The sequence below is a fragment of the Lagenorhynchus albirostris genome, chromosome 3 (genome assembly GCF_949774975.1).
Source record: "Lagenorhynchus albirostris chromosome 3, mLagAlb1.1, whole genome shotgun sequence".
Lineage (NCBI taxonomy): Eukaryota > Metazoa > Chordata > Mammalia > Artiodactyla > Delphinidae > Lagenorhynchus > Lagenorhynchus albirostris.
In genome coordinates, this window is record NC_083097.1 from 165,691,331 (window position 1) to 165,710,044 (window position 18,714).

Here is an 18,714-nt window from a genome sequence, read left to right on the forward strand (position 1 = left end):
TCAATATCAAAAAAAACCCAAACAACCCAATCCAAAAATGGGCAGAAGACCTAAATAGACATTTCTCCAAAGAAGATATACAGATTGCCAATGAACACATGAAAGGATGCTCAACATCACTAATCATTAAAGAAACGCAAATCGAAACTACAATGAGGTATCATCTCACACCTGTCAGAATGGCCATCATCAAAAAATCTACAAACAATAAATGCTGGAGAGGGTGTGGAGAAAAGGGAACCCTCTTGCACTGTTGATGGGAATGTAAATTGATAGAGTCACTATGGAGAACAGTATGGAGGTTCCTTAAAAAGCTAAAAATAGAACTACCATATGACCCTGCAATCCCACTACTGGGCATATACCCTAAGAAAACCATAATTCAAAGAGTCATGTACCACAATGTTCATTGCAGCTCTATTTACAATAGCCAGGACACGGAAGCAACCTAAGTGTCCATTGACAGATGAATGGATAAAGAAGATTGGCACATATATACAATGGAATATTACTCAGCCATAAAAAGAAACGAAATTGAGTTATCTGTAGTGAGGTGGATGGACCTAGAGTCTGTCGTACAGAGTGAAGTAAGTCAGAAAGAGAAAAACAAATACCCTATGCTAACACATATATATGGAATTTAAGAAAACAAAAAAAAGGTCATGAAGAACCTAGGGGCAGGACAGGAATAAAGACGCAGATGCACAGAATAGACTTGAGGACATGGGGAGGGGGAAGGGTAAGCTGGGATGAAGTCAGAGAGTGGCATTGACATATATAAAACTACCAAATGTAAAATGGACAGCTAGTGGGAAGCAGGTGCATAGCACAGGGAGATTAGCTCGTGCTTTGTGACCACCTAGAGGGGTGGGATAGGGAGGGTGGGAGGGAGATGCAAGAGGGAGGGGATATGGGGATATATGTATACATAGAGCTGATTCACTTTGTCGTACAGCAGAAACTAACACAACATTGTAAAGCAATTATACTCCAATGAAGATGTTAAAAAACAAATTTAGAACAGGATGAAATGAATACTATGTTAACATTATACTTTCAGGGGTCAGTGGGATTTCTCTGATTTCTTTTGGACATTTTTATTCCTTAATACCTTCAAACTTGCACCTCTCCCCACAAAAAGAAATAAAATACATACTGCCTAATTTTATGCGCTTACTGCTCAAATGTTACCTATGTTAAACATAAATATCACAGTGAGTGAGAGAGAGGAGGGGAGTTGCCTGAGACCACAAAGTACTGAGATGGATTCTTGGCAATGACCTTGCTGAAATCTCACAGGACTCTGTTAAAAACTGGGAGCAGAATAAGCACGATGTGGTCCATCCATACAATGGAATATTATTCAGCCTTAAAAAGGAAAGCGATTCTGCCACAGGGATGAACCTTGAAAACATCACGCTTGGTAAACTAAGCCAGTCATAAAGCGACAACTATCCCCATTTATACGAGGTGTCTGGAGTAAGTAAGTTCATAGACAGATAGACAGTAGGACAGAAGTTCCCAGCTGCTGGAGATGGGGAAAGAACGGGAGTGACTGCTAATGGGGATGGCGTTTCTTTCTGGGGTGATGGAAACAGCCTAAAATTGACGGTGATGGTTGCACATCCTTTTGGTATCCACTAAAATCCACTGCATGGCATACTTTAAATGGGTGACTGGTAATGTATGTGAATTATTGAGCCCTTCTTGAGCGAGGACCAAGGGAGCAACCCTAGCGCCCCACTCCCCTTTCCCACACGCCCTCTGGAAGAGCGCTACCCCAGGGCAAACGGCCCAGAGAACCGCAGGACATGGGATAGCCCACAGCCAAACTCCTGGTCACTTGGGCGGCGGTTCGCTCCATGGCCAGTTCTGATGGGATAGAACAGAAAGGCCACTGCCGGGCCCAGGAGGGCTCTCGGGGCCAAGTCACCAGACGAGGTCACACTGACCCCATCCCCCCACCCCGCCCTTACCTTGGAAGTCCCTCAGCCTCACGGCGCGGGCCTCGACCATCTTCCTCTCCTCCTCGGCCTCGCTGTAGGGGCCCTCCTCCTCGTCCGGGCAGCTGCAGGGAGAGGGGACAGATGGGCGAGCACGCTCCGTGGACTGGCTGCCTCTGAAACAGCACTGAGGTCTGCCTGCAGGCCCGGCTGCAAAGAGCATCTCTGATGTGCTGAGAGATTTAGTTTGTTAATGGTCAACCATGCAGGACAGAAAAACAGCCGTCGGCAAGCATCCAGTCTCAAAGTGTCAGGACGTAACCGGCCACAGGTTTCAAATGTCTGGCAGGGTGTGGGGGGTGGAGGAGACAGAGCAGTTTCTTCCCTGGGGACCTCCCAGCTACGGGACACTGCAAGGCCAGCAGAGTCCAAGTTGAGGACTGAGGGGGCTCGAAGAAGACTAAAGCTTTGAGAAGCTTCTGGGCATAAAGGGAGGGAGCAGCAGGCTTGGGGTGGGGGCCGGACCACCGTCTGTTGGTGGCAGGAGCCAGGCATCACTCAAAGCCACAGGGTTGGGGTCCTGAGGGGTCCCCTGGCCCGAGGAGGAAGGACAGCCCCCCGTGTCAGGTGGACAGCCCACCAATACAGAGCTGCGGGCCCCGCATCCTCCAGCCACAGACATCTGGGCCTTTTTAGCTGTTGTCAGAAGGGGCTGAATGGCGTCTTCTGTCTGCCCTTAGATGAGGGGATGGACAGAGCACCGAGGTGGAATGACAGGGAGGGGAAAAGCGAAGGGGTCTTCCGCCTGCGACCCCCGGCACCCTCGCAGGCGCTCCAAGGTCTCTGCTGACTAGCCAGCCACCAAAGCCAGGGGCACAGCCGTCACTGGAGGGAAGGCCCACCCGGGTCCCTCTCACCTCTCCACGGCCCTTCGGATGTGAGCCATCCAGGTGTTCCTGTCCTCCTTGGAGCTGGTGTAGATCTCGTACATCTCGGGCCCGTGCAGGGAGGCGCTGATCAGAAACATGGCTTTCTCCTCGTTGGCCACCTCCCTCACGATGAGCTTTTGCAGCGAGATGATGGGGCGCTTGGAGTCCTGCACAGGTGGGACGGGGCGGGGAGGGTCACTCTGTACCTGGCCTACAGCCGTGGAGCCATGAGCCGGCGGGGAAGGGGACTTGGGGGGGAACGGGGGAGGCGTGCACCCTGCTTATCCTCCAACAATTCAAAGCAGAAAGATTTTGCCACCTGGGGGAAACGGACACTATCGCGATGATATCCTCACATCTTTTTCATGTGCTTGTTCAACATGCTTAAAAAATGTTTTATAATTGCTAACGCACGTACACTGTATAAAACTCAGAAGATACAAGAGCAGGCAGTCTGGGATGACAAATAAATCCTCCTCCCAACCGTGTGCCCCAAACACCCAGAGCCAGCCAGTATTCCCAATCTGTGGTGTGTCCGACAAGAGACAATGCTCTGACCGACCAGTAAAATGTGCAATTTTAACTGGTTGTTATGGGCTATACTGCATTTCCCCCCATTCCCCACTAAATCCAGATGCCGAGGTCCTAACCTCAGAATGTGACGGTATTTGGAGACAGGGTCTTTAAAGAGGTGGTTAAATTAAAGCGAGGTCATGAGGGTGGGCCCTGACCCAACAGGACTGGTGTCTTTCTGAGGAGAGGCAATCAGGACACAGACACACAGACACACAGACACACAGACACACACACAGACACACACAGACACACACAGACACACACACAGACACACACACACACACACACATAGGGCGAGCGGGGAGGCCATGGGTAGCAGGCAGCACAGCAGATCATAGATGTCGCATCACCCTTGTGAGCGAACACACAGCACACGAGGTGGGCTGGCGTCAGGGCAAGACCACCGTTTGGCAAGACAGCGTGACCTATTTCTGGAAACTTCTTGAGAAGCTAGTTTAAGTCCCTGGGAAAGGGGTGGGACTCTGGAGTTGAGTGACAAAGGCCACCTTCCTCTCCAGGTGAACCCAGAGGCGAGCGGGTTCGCTGAGCCCCCCCGTGGCAGGCACCCACGGGTCACCCAGGCGAGCAGAGGCGGAGGCGGTGTCCCCAGTGGACGTGGGCCGGGTGGGATGGGTGGGATCCCAGCCTGACTCCGAGCCCTCCGTCCGCACGGAGCTCCCGGCCAGCTTGGCTCCCGTGACGCGCCTGTGCTGGGACCAGCATGCCATGGGGCCGACGTGGTCATAGCTCCCAGGGCAGTGGCTGCCTGAGTGCGCATCCTCAGCGATGCGCTAGCTCCCCGGGAAGGAGGGACAGGCTCTCCCGGCGAGGTTGCCCGGGCCTGTGAGAGCCCGGGCGCCTGTGAGGGGAAGGGCCACGGAAGCACAGAGCCCGGGCGGAACTGGGCAAGATGTTGGCATGACCCTGAAGCCGCCTCAGGTCACTGGACAGGAGCCCATTTAGTCCCCCCATCCCCGGCCCGTGCAGACAGCTTTCGAGCAGCCCTTTCTGCGAAGGGACGGGACACGTACCACGGAAGCAAAGACGTATTTTTGATCCTTTTCTTGTAGCAGGAGAAGCACGTCCGTCAACAGGACAGCAAGGACATCTAAGGGGAGAACGCAGAAGGACACATCTTACAGGGTCCCGCCGGGCAGACGTGGAATCCCAGGCCGGCGCCACAGCCCGTGGGTGCCCTTCAACCTGACCCCACCCCATCACCCTCCTGGTTTCAGCTTTTAACGCCGAGCCCCTGGACGCTCGCGTCCTGCTTCCTGCCGTAGCAAAACTCTCGTGCCCGCATGCCCGAGCTTCCTGGTGGTGGCAGGCTCGGAGTCTTGTCCCTGTAGGGACATGGTGCGGTGACCCGCCCGGCAGAGCTGGTGCACGTGGGTGCAAATCCCGAGCTGTGTTTCCAACAGGAGTGCTCGCGCTGCGGGAAACGAAAATACCTCCTCCTCGGGGAGCTTGTTCAGACACCCCATTCCCATGAGACACCCTCTCCTCATGGGACTCTCTCTCGCTGCAGCCTGCTGGGTTCCTCTAAAGCACTTACTGTGCTTTTCACTGTTTTTGTGTTTGCTTCTCTCCTTCTGCTCCGACTGGAGCCCCACGTGGGCAGGGGCCTCTGCCACCCGCCTCGGTGCCTGGCACGGAGGGGGTGCTCAACTGCAGACTGTATCTTTTGGCTGCTCGCCTGCTCAAATTACGAACAAGCACATCCTGTCGGGTGGCTACTGCGACACCCCCCAGAGATCTTTAAAGAGGCGATGCCAGTGGACAGGCTAGGATGTTTCTAGAGGCTCGGAAGGACAGGAAGCTCAGGGATGAGCCCCGGGCGCTCTCTGGTCTGGAACCACACCACGGATCTTGAAAGTAGGGCGTGGAGCTCACCCCGAACAGCGGGTGGGACGCTGGGGGCCACAGAGGTCCGTGGCCCAGGTGGCATCCTCTACCCCGACTGGGGCCTGTGACTGTTGTTTAGAACCCTGGGGCCTCTGCTAAATCTGGGGTGTCCTGATACCCCGGCTTTCTGTTCAGGAGGCAAGGACTCAGTGTGCCCTCTTCACCCGGTGGCCTTCCCTGTGTGCACCACACCATCTCAGCCACCGGACACAGAGCGTGCTGGCAGGACCCCCTTCCCCTCGTTCCTGCTCTACTTCTGTGCTCGACCTGACTCAGCAGGTAACCTCCCTTCAGCCGCGAAGCAGCCAGGCTGCAGTGGCTCTGTGCCGGCTGGTGCCCATCAATCCAAAATAGTGCTCACTCATCCACGGAGGTGCCACTGATCCAAGATGGCACCCACCAACCCAGGATGGCACCCAGCAGAGGTGACTGGAGCGGGACTTTACCTTTTAGGCGCCCGGACGTGGTCTTCCAGCACAGCGTGCCCTCCAGGTGGAGCTGCCGCTGCAGCATGTCCTCCTTGCGGAAGGTCAGCCCGTTCTTGAGCTTGCTGGAGGACTTGAGGTCCATCTTCCCCGCGATCTCCCTGAGGCGCTGGCCTTTCTCACACTCGCTGACCCTGGCGTCCACTTGCGAGATGATGCCTTTGATGAGGTTCAGGGCCTGGGTCAGGTCTTTGTGGTCCTCGGAGTCAGCTGCCACACACAGCAGAGTTAGCGCTTTCCTGGGTCTGCGTCCACGAACACGATGGAGGCGGACAGGCTATGGGGTCGAGGAGGTGTGTCCCGAGGCCACTGCTCAGAGGACCCTCGAGAATCACCTTCCAACTCGAATTTCCTGAGATGTAAACGCTTCTCCAAACTAAACGTGACAGCCCAGCGCTTGGTTTTCACCAAGACAGAGCTTCTGTCGAGTGCAGAAGCTGAGGTGCCAGTCAAGTGGCAAGAACAGCCCCTGCATAACTCCGCCGGCCATTCCTCGGTAAACAGACTCCCCCCTGCCCTCCAGCTCTCCATGAAAGACTCCCTCCACCTCTGGCCATTACCGAGGGCTGGCTCCTCCCACTCCAGGGGCTCTGCTTTCACGGCAGGGGAACTTTGTGCATTCTCCCACCACCCAAATCCCCTGGAGATAAGGGAGGTGCGGTCAGCACTGCCCTGGCCTCCGGGAACCCCCGGCTGGGCTACATGCCCTTCCTCTCTGCCCTCCATGGCACCAGGCACGTGACACGGAGGTCACCTCTGGGCCTGTGTGGGTCACCCAGGGGTGGCCTTAGCAAGGGCACTGCCTGTGTCTTTTCATCCACTCTCCAATACTGACTGAGGGCTGCTCCAGCCCAGACTGTGCGGGGACTGGGGGGGTAACGGCAGGCGAGACCAGGCACCCTGGTTGGAAACCCTAGCACCCAGCACAGTGGATTCTGCAAGGTGGCAGCTCAGTTAGTGACTGCTGAGCCCAGCTGAATCCGGAGAACCAAGGACAGATCGCAGAGTGGATTATCTAACCCACTATTAGAATAGGGGGTGGGGAGACAGAGACCCTCCTCCCCACCAAGCACCTAAGGGCAAGACAGGAGAGCTACCGTACCTTCCGTGTTCTGAATGATACGCTCCACCAGCACGGGGTACTTGGTTATGCGCTGGGTGACCAGAAGGATACATTCCTGCACGCCGAGCCGCCTCACGATGGAGAAGTTGCCGATTCTCTACGAAACGGAGAAAACAAAGGCATGCTGCGTGGGTGTCTAATCTCCCGCCACATCAGTTCACGGTCGGACATCGAGCGATATCCAGTTCACGGTCCCTTTTTGGCTTACGGGGACCTTTTCCTTGCCGCTTTGCAGGTACTTGAAAGCAGGGACTGCCTGCTGTATACAGAAAGGCCACAAAGGCAGAGGCAGCCTCACCTGCTGTAACATGTGGGCCCCCGCAGAACCCATTAGGAAGAAACCAGCCGGGGGGCGGGGGAGTGAGTGGGGGGTGGTTGTGGGAATCTCCTGGAGAGCTGTCCACGTGCACACGCACATGCGCTGACGGCCGTCGGGACCCTCCAGACGCGGCTGGGCCGGTGCTCTCTGAACTGGCTCCCTGGCGGTTGCTGGTGCACGCTTCTGGCTAAGAGCCTAAGAAGTGGTCACCTGAAGTCACTTTTTTTCCCCAGCCACGTCATGTGGCTTGTGGGATCTTAGTTCCCTGACCAGGGATTGAACCTGGGCCCGCGGCAGTGAAAGTGCCAAGTCCTAACCGCTGGACTCAGGCCCCCAAACGAGCCTCTTCTTTTCACATCTATCCACTGCCAGGATAATGCAGTGAAAGTTTAAAAAAAAATTTTTTTTTTTGGCCACACCTCGTGGCGTGCAAGATCTTAGTTCCCCGACCAGGGATCGACCCCGTGCCCCCTGCAGTGGAAGCGCGGGGTCTTAACCACTGGACCGCCAGGGAAGTTCCCTGGGGTGAAATTTAACAACCCTGCATCCTTAACTCTAGACCTTTAGTTGCTGGATATCACTTCAGGTTAGAGTCCTTGGGGTACAGGCTGCAGGTGTGGAGCTGTTGTGGGGTGCAGGCGCCCGGCAGCCTTGACCCAGGAGTGCCTCCCAGGATGCGGGGGGACGGGGTCTTGCCCAACTACTGACTCAGCTCCTGGGCCCTGAGCACTTGCACACTGTCGGGCAGAAAGAAGACAGGTGTGGGTCATTCCATGGGCTGTGGGGGATGCATGGGGACCAGACAGGGGAGGAGGTGATGGAAGGACAAAGGCTTAGAGGAAGGCAGGACTTGCATCTGCTGGAGAATCCGAGGCAGAGCGGGTGGCTCTGGAGGGCCGGCTCCCGGGGCAGGGCGGCCCCTTGCGAGGACACTCATGTCCGCTCAACGGTCTGAGGACCCATGGTCATCCGTTGAGGGGCATCTCAGGGGCCACCCTGCTGCAGCAGGAACAAAACCCTAGGCTTGCTTTGCTTTACACCTGGGGACTCTCCAGAGCTTTCACCACTGTGTTCTGAATGAGTTTGTGGTTAACAATGAGACAGAACCTTGAAAATTCACTGCCTTATAACAAGTTGTTTATAATCCCAACCTCTCCAAAAGCCTACAGTTCGGGGGGAGGGGGAGGGGGAGGGGAACAACCTATTGCAAAGAGGATACTTCTTTTTTTTTTAAATTTAAAAATTTTTTGGCCGTACCGTGCAGCACGTGGTATCTCAGTTCCCTGATCGGGGATCAAATCCGCGCCCCCTGCATTGGAAGCGTGGATTCTTAACCACTGGACTGCCGGGGAAGTCCTGAGGATATGTTCTTAATTAAAAATAAATACCCTTTTTTTTTTTTTTTTTACCTTGATCAAGTTTTGAAATTTCTTGTTTTGCTGCAGCAGCAACTTGTAGTGACTGACGGCCTCGTTGTGGCCGCTACAGAAGACGCCGTATTTTTCTTTCATTCTCTCCCCGTTTTCACCTGAAAACTGAAGAGAGGCCGTGGAGGCGTTACTAGAAGGAAACACAGAAACTGCCAGGGAATGTTTTCGCCTCATTCGCCTGACTCTGCTGAAACGCAGATTGACTTGACTTGGGATTTCACTTTCTTGTCTGGCTCGCTGGCACCCAAACAGACACATGCTTCAGTACGTGGTGTCTCGGCACAAGGTACCGAGGGGGAAAAGGAGAAAACGTCTACACGTCACAGGTGCTTGTAAAACATCCCGAAATCCGAGAAGGAAAAAGAAATTTAAGTGGAACAATGTTAGAAAAATTCAAAAGCGAACGGCGTCTTCTTCTCGTGAATCCTAGTTAGCTGACTTGGGATGCTCCGGGCACTCCGAGGGCAGACGAGGGGTCCTGCGTCCCCTCTGTCAATCTCGGTCTCGGCCCAGAAGTCCACTCAGAAGTCAGTTCAGGGTCAACGGCCCTACCATGGATGGCTCTGGTCCAAAAACCAAACAGCCGTCGAGACCAAAAAAAATGAAAGCCAGCCAACCAACCAAACAAAAGCCCAGAACACCCACTGGGTAGCGTCTAGACGAGTGCGTTCGCCGTTTAGGTCTCTGTGTTTCTGGGCTGGTGGCAGGATGCGCGGCTGTTAAGGGGCCGGGACTGAAGTCCTCGGGGGCTGGGGCTCCCAGTAAGTGGGGGGCATGTCCTTTCTGCATTGGAAGGAAAGAGACGGGGCAGGGGCTGGTCCAGGCCCTGAACCGCCCTGGTCGCGCCCACCTGCTGTACCAGGAGGTCCCCGATCTTCTGGACGATGTAGTTGCGGTCACTGCCCTCCTCCAGGGACTCCTGACGGCGCTCCTTCAGCCGAGACAGGAAGTGGCCGTGCACCTCCAGCAGGTCGTCTGCGCCCGGGAAGAGGAGGCTGACGGTCTTGGGGCTGAACTGCAGCTCCTCCCGCAGGGCCCTGGAGTAGACCTTCAGCATGATCTTGAGCGTCCGCACGTGGTGGGCCTCCGTCTGCATCAGCTCTGCAGGGACAGGGACGCGGGACTTAGTGGTGCGGGGCCAATGCCCCGGCTCGGCTCTCCCTTGTCCCGCGATGGGCCAGGCCGGCTTCTCAGGCTTCCGCGAAGCCCTCGCCCTGGTGGTCTCACAGCCCAGGGGCCAGGCTTCCTGTCCTCCCTGGCCCAGCAGTGCTGGGGGCCCAGCTTAAGGGGACAGCAAGGGGTGGAAGGATATCAGGAAAGAGAGGACCCGGATGTGCGCTGGGACCTCAAATGCACAGGAGGGGTTCCTGCCTAATATTAACCGAAGACGTTTCCAGGCTGTTTGAAACAAGAAGACTGTTCTGACCAACACCCCTCCCTGGGATGTGAAACTTGCATGTCAGAGACCTGCCCCAGACTATAACTGATGGGAAAAGTGGAGCTCCAGGGAGGATTTTAATTCACTGTTAAAGGCAAAGAAAGATTCTATTTTGTGATGGAGCTCCTCTGCCGTTTAAGTCAAGGCCTTGAAGTTGTTAGAGATGAAACAGAAGTCAGTGGCGCCGGCCGGGGCCAGGGTCGCCAGCCACAGGGCTGCAAGGACTCTGCACTTGCCCAGCAGTGGAGACAGCGTGACACAGGGCTGCCCAGAGGGAAGCGACGGACTGCACTGCCCCCCCCCTCTAGGCAGGACTCCTGGCCGGGCTCAGGCTCTCCTCTCCACCCACACCCCAACCTGCTCTGGCCCTGGCAGGGAGCTCAGTGTGCAAAACGTGTAAGGCAGCTGAGTGTCCACTGGTGAGTGGACACCACTGAGCAGTGCTGGGGGCCTGGAGGGACCGAAGGGGGGCACCCAGCCCAGGGATGGGTGGTGCCTGGGAGATGTGGTTTCCACGGTGACTGCAACATCCCATCTAAGGACAGCGGCTGCCCACGGCCAGGTTTTCCAACAGCCGGTGGGAAGGGGCGCCCACCCCAGAACAGCGCTACAGTCACATGCAGAGAGGGACCTGCCTCCAAAACCTCCACCACGCCCGGGCCTGTCTGTGGTCACCAGCGATGGCTGGGATGGGCCCAGGAGGTCTTCTCTCCTGGGGTCACCAGCAAGGTAAGGACGAGTCAGGACTGGGCATTCGGCCATTCCTATCCTCGGGGACTGGTTCTCACAAAGCCCCGTCCGGCCACCTCCTTCCCGGCCCGGAAGGCAGGGCTACCCTGGGGCAGTAGGTGGAGTGGGCCACACAGTCTCAGGGAGGGTCAGCAGTGGAGCCCTGGCTCCCAGATGGAATTAATAAATTAAAAAAAAAAAATCAAGAAGAAGAAGAGGGAGGAGGGGTAGGAAGTGAAGGGCTGGCGTGGCAGGCCTCCTTACCATAGAGCACATCCTGCCTTTTCACCACCTCCCTCTTCTGTTTCTTCACATATGCGGGGTCCACGGAGAGGCTCCAGGACTCAGCCTCGAACTCGTGGGCATCTGCTTCGATCTCACGCCTCAGCGAGGCAGTGTAGGGGTCTGAGGGAAGGATAGGAGGCCGCTGCTCAGGGGCCCGGGGCCTTAGCAGGCTTGGGGCTGCCCCTGCCCGTGCCGCCTGGATGCCCGGATGTGGGTCCCAGCGCCTCCCAGTGAATGGAGACCACCTGACACCCGAGAAAGAATCGAGGTGACGGTACCTTCTATAAAGATGGAGTCAGCGTTCAAAGATGTAAGTGAAAGAGAGTCATCGGCTGCCTGCTTGAACTTCAGAGACACTGTGTCGGTTTCATCCATCTCTCCTGTGACTGGTCTAAATGGAAATCATAAAACCAGTCATTTAAAAAAATTGCATCACACACACACACACACACACACACACACATTCTACAAAGGCAACTCACGTTATTACTCAATCTGATTAGATACTATTTGAGAACTTTCTGGCTATAAACATAAGCCTTAACTCACAATCATTTTGAAAATTAGGAGACTATCTGTCAATGTGACATCAGGTCTTCCATCAAAACTGCCTGTTTTTTGGGGGGAGTACAGTTGATGTACAATATTATATTAGTTACAGGTGTATAACATAGTGATTCACAATTTTTAAAGGTTATACTCCATTATACTTATTAAAAAACACTGGCGATATTCCCTGTGTTGTTTAATACACCCGTGCAGTTTATCTATTTTATTTTTTAAAATAAATTTATTTATTTAATTTATTTATTTTTGGCTGCGTTGAGTCTGTTGCTGCACGTGGGCTTTCGCTAGTTGCGGCGAGCAGGGGCTACTCTTTGTTGCAGTGCTTGGGCTTCTCATTGTGGTGGCTTCTCTGTTGTGAAGCACGGGCTCTAGACATGAGGGCTTCAGTAGTTGTGGCACGCGGGCTCAGGAGTTGTGGCTCATGGGCTCTAGAGCGCAGGCTCAGTAGTTGTGGCACACGGGCTCAGTTGCTCCACAGCATGAGGGATCCTCCTGGACCAGGGCTCGAACCCATGTCCCCTGCACTGGCAGGCAGATTCTTAACCACTGTGCCACCAGGGAATCCCTATCTATTTTATACATAGTAGTTTGTGCCTCTTAATCCCCTGCCGCTATCTTGCCCCTCTCCCCTTCCCTCTCCCCACTGGCAACCACTAGTTTGTTCCCTATGTGTGCCATCAAAACTAACTTTAATCTAATGTTCAAGTACATTCTAAGGGCGCATTCATTATATGCTTCCTTTCCTGGCCACCGGAGCCCTCAGGAACCCCTGGAATTCTTTCTGGCCCGAGTAGGGTGGACACAGCCTCATTCCCACTTGAGATTGGAGGGAGAATCCTTTCTAGAGGAAAAAGAAAATCAGCTCCTTTCCCCACCGACTCATCCAAGGATCACTGCAGTGACATTTTTTTTTCTTTTTTACATGAGGTTTTCTACCTGAACGCTGCTGAATGCAATGTTACAAGAACCACCTCAAAGTCCTAGGAAAACCGGATTAAGGCATGAATAACAGGACACAGACTTCGCGGCAACCTCAGTGGACTTCCAGCCTCGTCTGGAGGACACAGAGGAGCCCTGTCCAAGGGTCCTTCAAGAGCAGGAAGCAAACTGGCTCCAAATGGCCGAGGACCCCCAGAACACATCATTTTTGAAAAAGGAAAAGGAGTGAACCTCCAAAGCAGGTGTTAACAGCAATCTCACCGCTTGGTGGGGCTCTCCCTAACCGCACCCCCCCCCAGGGTCTCCTTCCGGAGAGGCTACCCTCGGGGTCCCTGAGGAACGCCACCCCTGCTCCCTCCCTTCGCCAGCCCCTGTGGCAGAGGGGCTACCCGACTCACCCAAGTCTCGTCCCCGTTCCTGCCGGGCTGGGTGCTGGCTGTGGACCCCCCTTCTGCGAGACCGTCATGCCGACATTCCTGGCCAGGCCCGGGCTGCCATCGGACAGGAGGGTGGCCCTCGGGTGCTCCTTCAGGGATGCTGCGACGGAGGCAAAGACAGAGTTGGTGCTGAGGAAGTGGGCAGGGTAGCGGAGGTGGCCCGACCGGAGGCCCCGCTCCGACTGGGGCCGCAGCACGGACAGAATCTTGGAGGTCAGCAGCTCGTTATCCAGAAAGACGTTCTCGCTCCATTTCCTGGGAAAAGAGCTGTAGAACGAGAGCTCGGGGCGGCTGTGGAGCGAGCTGGCCCCGTCGCTGCTCTTGGAGTGTGCGTTCCCCATGGTCACGCTGGGGGCGCCGAGACCTGGCCGGGCTTTGCCGTTTTTATAGCCCCGGGGGTGATCCTTCTAGAAATGGAAAGCTGCTTCTCGTACAGTATTGGCTGAAGCCTCGGGTATGGACGGCAGGAAGTTGGTCCCCGCTGTGACCGTTTAGTGTGGAAATCGCACAGTATTTTCTCCTCAGGTAAAAAAGGAACAACACGACAACTCCTCCACCCCGTACCCCTCCGTCTTGGTAGGGGGTAAAAAGCAAAGGGCGGTTTACATCCACCGCCAAGAGTCTTAAGATCACGGATTGGGAGCTTGTGCCGACATCACACACATCTCAGACTGTAATTAATCTGAGACCAGCTGTCAGGATGATTCTGAGATGCAGAGACCATGGGGTCTCTGGTGTTTGGCCGCACGCGCCACTGTTCCTAATTGCTCTGATAGAATTTGACTCCCAAGGTTGATGAGAGGCCCTGATCCTATATTACAAGGTGATCGTAAACCAACCTAACACACGACAGGAGCCCCGAAGGGTTGTCTGCCCTCATCTGCTAGTTAAGCGCTGGGATATTACTGTTGATGCCAACTACCTCCAGTAGATCATATACTTGAATATGTTCTTCCTATATGTTATATGTTAATTCATTCGATCCTCTCAATAAATATCAAGGTATGCAATCTTATCTTCACCTTGATAAATAAGGACAGTGAGAATTAAGAAGATATGTACAATGTCCAGTGCCACTTATGTTTGATAAATGAAAGCCCATGACATCACTCACAGGACTACCTGATTCAAATCTGCAATTTTTTCCATACTCGGTACTAGCAAGAATTCGTATGTTCTATTAAGGTCATAATCTACAGACAAGTATTGATCTATTATAATTATACTTGAAGTACACGACTGTACTGGATTTTGGACACATACAACCAAACACATACATAGACACACATAACAAAAACAAAAACAAACAACAACAAAAACAGAAATCTAGCATCAGACTGGATATTGAATAGAAAGGATGTTGAACACAAGTAAGAGACAAAGAGTCAAATTATTTTAAAAAATAATGTGATATTAGAATAAGTGTTTAAAGAATGTGAATGTAATTTTTACCTTTTTTAATTAAAAAATATGTATTGAAAAGAAAAAAAAAGAATTGGAATGTTCAGATGTATTGTACCCACTGATCCTTCCCCATCGATGGAAAGATGCAGCTCTTTGAAAGCCAGGCTGTCATTAATGAAGCTGTTTTTTTTTTTTTCCTCCTCCTATTTGACAGGTCGACCATTTAAGTCAAGCCTAGTTGTGACGGGCCGCTTGGCTAATCTAGTTATTCTCAGGGTGAAAGCCACATTTGAAAGCTTTGCTCTAAGACAAACAGCAGCCTTGAAAAGAAATCTGGGGACTTCCCTGGTGGTCCAGTGGTTAAGACTCCGCGCTCCCAATGTAGAGGACATGGGTTCCATCCCTGGTCAGGGAACTAAGATCCCGCATGCTGAGCAGCATGGCCAAAAAAAAAAAAAAAGAAAGAAATCTGTCCAGTGGCCCTTCTGACCCGGCTCCTGGGTCCCCAATGCACCCACCCACCAGTTTCTCTATGTCACACAAGGAAAGTAGTTGGGACTCTGGTTCTGAGCAGCACGGAGACTACGTGATGCCATTTGGTCAGTGACCTCAAACATCCTGACGTCATGATCATAAACAGCTAACAACGGCTATTATCATAGTAGACAAAGGTGACGAGGCTGTTCGTTCACATACCAACACGCGTTTGCAATGGTGAAAATCATAAATCGAGGCCTCCACGGTCCAGGGCAGGCACTTCCTGGCATTTCTACGCCCAGTGGACTCCACCCAGGCAATTATGATCTGGATGTACAAATACGGGACAAATGCTAAAATGAAGACTTTGCCCGGCATCCTGGTGCGGCTGACAGACTGTTCCTGTGATCCGAGGTCCTGCCTGAAGTCGGATGGATTCTGCTTTAATCAAACAGCCCACGGGAGGAAAAGTCACCCTAAACACCCTCTCAGAATCACTGGTTCCAGAGACTTTTTAGAAAATGATCGGTAATGCTAAATCTACGATAAATGGAATTAGATCTTCCTTGGATGGTTAAGACACTTTGAGGTTTTCACGTCTTGGGGGTCATGATTAGGGGCCCCAGGTACAACTGGACTCAAAAGGGTACAAGGGGTGAATTCCAGCTAAAAGAATGAAGAACTAAACGTATGATATAATTTACTTATTCTGATCACTGTCTGCCTCCCCAGTAGAATGGAGGACAGTGCCTCCCACGAAACAGGTGCTAAGAAATCACTGTTTCACGGGATTTTATTTAGCCACAAAAGGGAACGAAATTCTGACACTTGCTACAACATGGACGAAACGTGAGGACATGGTGCTCAGTGAAATAAGTCAGACACAAAAATACCCGCGGATTCCACTTCTAGGAGGTCCCAAAAGGAGTCAGGTTCATAGAGAGAAAAATTAGAATGGGGGGTTCCCAGGGGCTGAGGAAGGGGAATGGGGAGTTTTGCTTAACATGGACAGAGTATCAATTGGGGAAAATGAAGAGAGTTTTGAAGCTGGATGATGGTAGTGGTTGCCCAACACTGTGAATGTACTTAATGCCACTGGATTGTACTCTGGTTAAACTGGTCAGTTTTATGTTTATGTATATTTTACCGTTTTTTTTTTTTTCTGAATCAAAACCCCACATTTGTTTAGTTATTTATTTTTGGCTGTGTTGGGTCTTCGTTCCTGTGCGAGGGCTTTCTCTAGTTGTGGCAAGCGGGGGCCACTCTTCATCGCGGTGCGCGGGCCTCTTACTATCGCGGCCTCTCTTGTTGAGGAGCACAGGCTCCAGACGCGCAGGCTCAGTAGTTGTGGCTCATGGGCCTAGTTGCCCCGCGGCATGTGGGATCCTCCCAGACCAGGGCTCGAACCCGTGTCCCCTGCACTAGCAGGCAGATTCTCAACCACTGCACCACCAGGGAAGCCCTACCACCGTTTTTTAAAAAAGAAATCATTGTTTATTTAGGGTGATGGAATAGTCCTGCCTCTTGACTGTGGTACTGGTTCCTCACATGTACACCTGGAAAACATTTCATAGATATATACACTCCCCTTTCCCTCACAAGAGTGCAGGTAACAACGAGCAAAACCCGAATAGGGTCTGTCCCTGAGCTGATAACATTGTATCAATGTCTTGGTTTTGCCACTGGACTATGGTTACGTGAGATGTCAGGAGTGGGGGATGCCTGGTGGAGGGTACACAGGAAGTCTATTTTTACAACTTCTTGTAAGTCTTGAACTACTCCGGAATAAAAAGTTACAGTCAATTCTTGTTATTCGTGGTAGGGACTGAATTAGCTAATACGGAACCACGGCTCCTATGGGAGCTTCTGGCTGCACTTTTGCCAACCATTCATCCTGTAACCTTGTTTTATGTGTGTTTCTATTGAAAAACGCGTTAGTTAACATATACTGCTGATTCATTGACATTGAACGTGTGTCTGAACGAAGCTGGTCTAACACAGATTTTCTCTGTAAGGCCCACTGTAGCCTTCTTGTGCTTAAGACCACTAGACAGCACTTCAGCGCTATGCTTGGGGGCCCCTTTGCCAAATCACCAACAAAAAGCTCCCCCCCACCACCAAAAAAAAGGGCAAAACATGTGGCACCAAATACACTGCAAAAAGGACACGTGTTTGCAGTAGGAACTGAAGCAAGAATGCTGGGCACGGCCTGTTCAACCTCAGCTGGGAACGTGCGCCTTAGGGATTCACATTTTTCACCGCAAGTGTCTCTGCACGTGACTGTGAAAACACCCCACAAGTACTGATTGGAGGGTTACAAATACATTTTAGCCAGTAGGTGAATGTACAGAGACAGAATCCTGCATCCATACAATGGAATAGCGCTCATCTAAAGAAGAAATGAGATGCTGAAACATGCTCCCATGTGGATGGAGCCGGGAAATATCCTGCTGAGTGAAAGTGGTCAGGCACACAAGCCCATGCAGTGTAGGAGTCCATCTATAGGAAACATGCAGAATAGGTAAATCCACAATGACGGAAAGTAGATCAATAGGTAGGTGCCTAGGACTTGGGGAGATTGGAGGGTGACAGCTAATGGGTATGGGGCTTCTCTTGGGGGTTCTAAGATTGACTGCAGAAAAAAAAAAAGGGGGAATTCCCTGGCAGTCCAGTGGTTAGAATTCGGCGCTCTCACTGCTGAGGGCCTGGGTGCGACCCCTGGTTGGGGAACTAAGATCCCCCAAGCTGTGCAGCATGGCCAAAAATAAATAAAATAAAACAAAATAAAATAAATTGATTGCAGTGACTCTGAATACACTAAAAGCCACTGCACTGGACACTGAAATGGGTGCACTGTATGATATGTGAATTACATCTCAGTTAAAGCTGTTCAGCAGATAAACTCCTGTGAAGAAGGGCTACCTTTCTGCAGGAGAACAAGCCCAGTGATTTGTAGGTTTCACACCCAGTATGACTTAGTCATGCTGCCCCTGGCTCTGAGGCAGACAGGAATCTGTATTTATCCTGCCCTCGTGTTTTCCTAAACCAGACAGCCATGGTGGGGCAGACAGTGGGTGGTGGGTCGCTGGGATCTGGGCTGTGCTGTGTGCACAGCCATCGAACCCGATTCGGAGCTTAATTAGCACCGCCTGCCCACCGCTGAGAGGTACCATCGATCGGCATGCTCCTGGCCCGCTGCGGCAACCGGTCCACCACAGAGGGGACCCAGAGGAGAGCCAGGAATGACAATGAGAAGTGAACGGTGAAAATGGAAAAAGTTCTTGGCCCAGAGGAAAAAACACACCCGTTCTCAGCCACAAACAGACAGCAGCCTGTTCTCATGATTTTTTTTTTTTTTAAACCTGTTTTGCCTCGGTTTCTTGAAGAGTGGTCTCTGTGAGCAAATCAGATGACTAAGCTGGTGTGACAGCTACGATGATCCCACTTTGGGATTTTACTTGGACAACAGACCCCACGCCACAAAGTTCAGGTTAATAGGGGCCAATTTCTAGCGTACTTAGGCTCCCGAGTGACCTGCAGTCTATAAATCCTCTGATACACAAGCACGACCCCATCAGCCCTTGGGGGAACGTAAGGACCCACGAGGGAAGTCCATGAACAAGACTTGATAGTTAAGAACCTGTTGAAAGTCATTTTTCAAGGAAACTCATTATGACATATCAAGTGACCATCTTAATTGGGCTTAAACTGTCCTTTATAATCTAGAA

The 18,714-nt window shown here is 52.4% G+C and overlaps 1 protein-coding gene across 1 annotated transcript in view; it reads right to left on the reverse strand.

Annotated features, from left to right (window-relative positions):
* Positions 1-18,714, reverse strand: part of ARHGEF18 (Rho/Rac guanine nucleotide exchange factor 18) — an 86,351-nt gene that overhangs the window by 13,085 nt on the left and 54,552 nt on the right. The window contains exons 11-20 of the mRNA XM_060145383.1: positions 13,067-13,205; positions 11,441-11,553; positions 11,142-11,282; positions 9,561-9,811; positions 8,690-8,815; positions 6,941-7,058; positions 5,800-6,048; positions 4,480-4,556; positions 2,861-3,039; positions 1,977-2,068 (exon numbers count right to left, since the gene is read on the reverse strand). Of these exons, the coding sequence (XP_060001366.1) occupies positions 1,977-2,068; positions 2,861-3,039; positions 4,480-4,556; positions 5,800-6,048; positions 6,941-7,058; positions 8,690-8,815; positions 9,561-9,811; positions 11,142-11,282; positions 11,441-11,553; positions 13,067-13,205 (1,485 nt within the window). The remainder of the gene's footprint in view (positions 1-1,976; positions 2,069-2,860; positions 3,040-4,479; positions 4,557-5,799; positions 6,049-6,940; positions 7,059-8,689; positions 8,816-9,560; positions 9,812-11,141; positions 11,283-11,440; positions 11,554-13,066; positions 13,206-18,714) is intronic.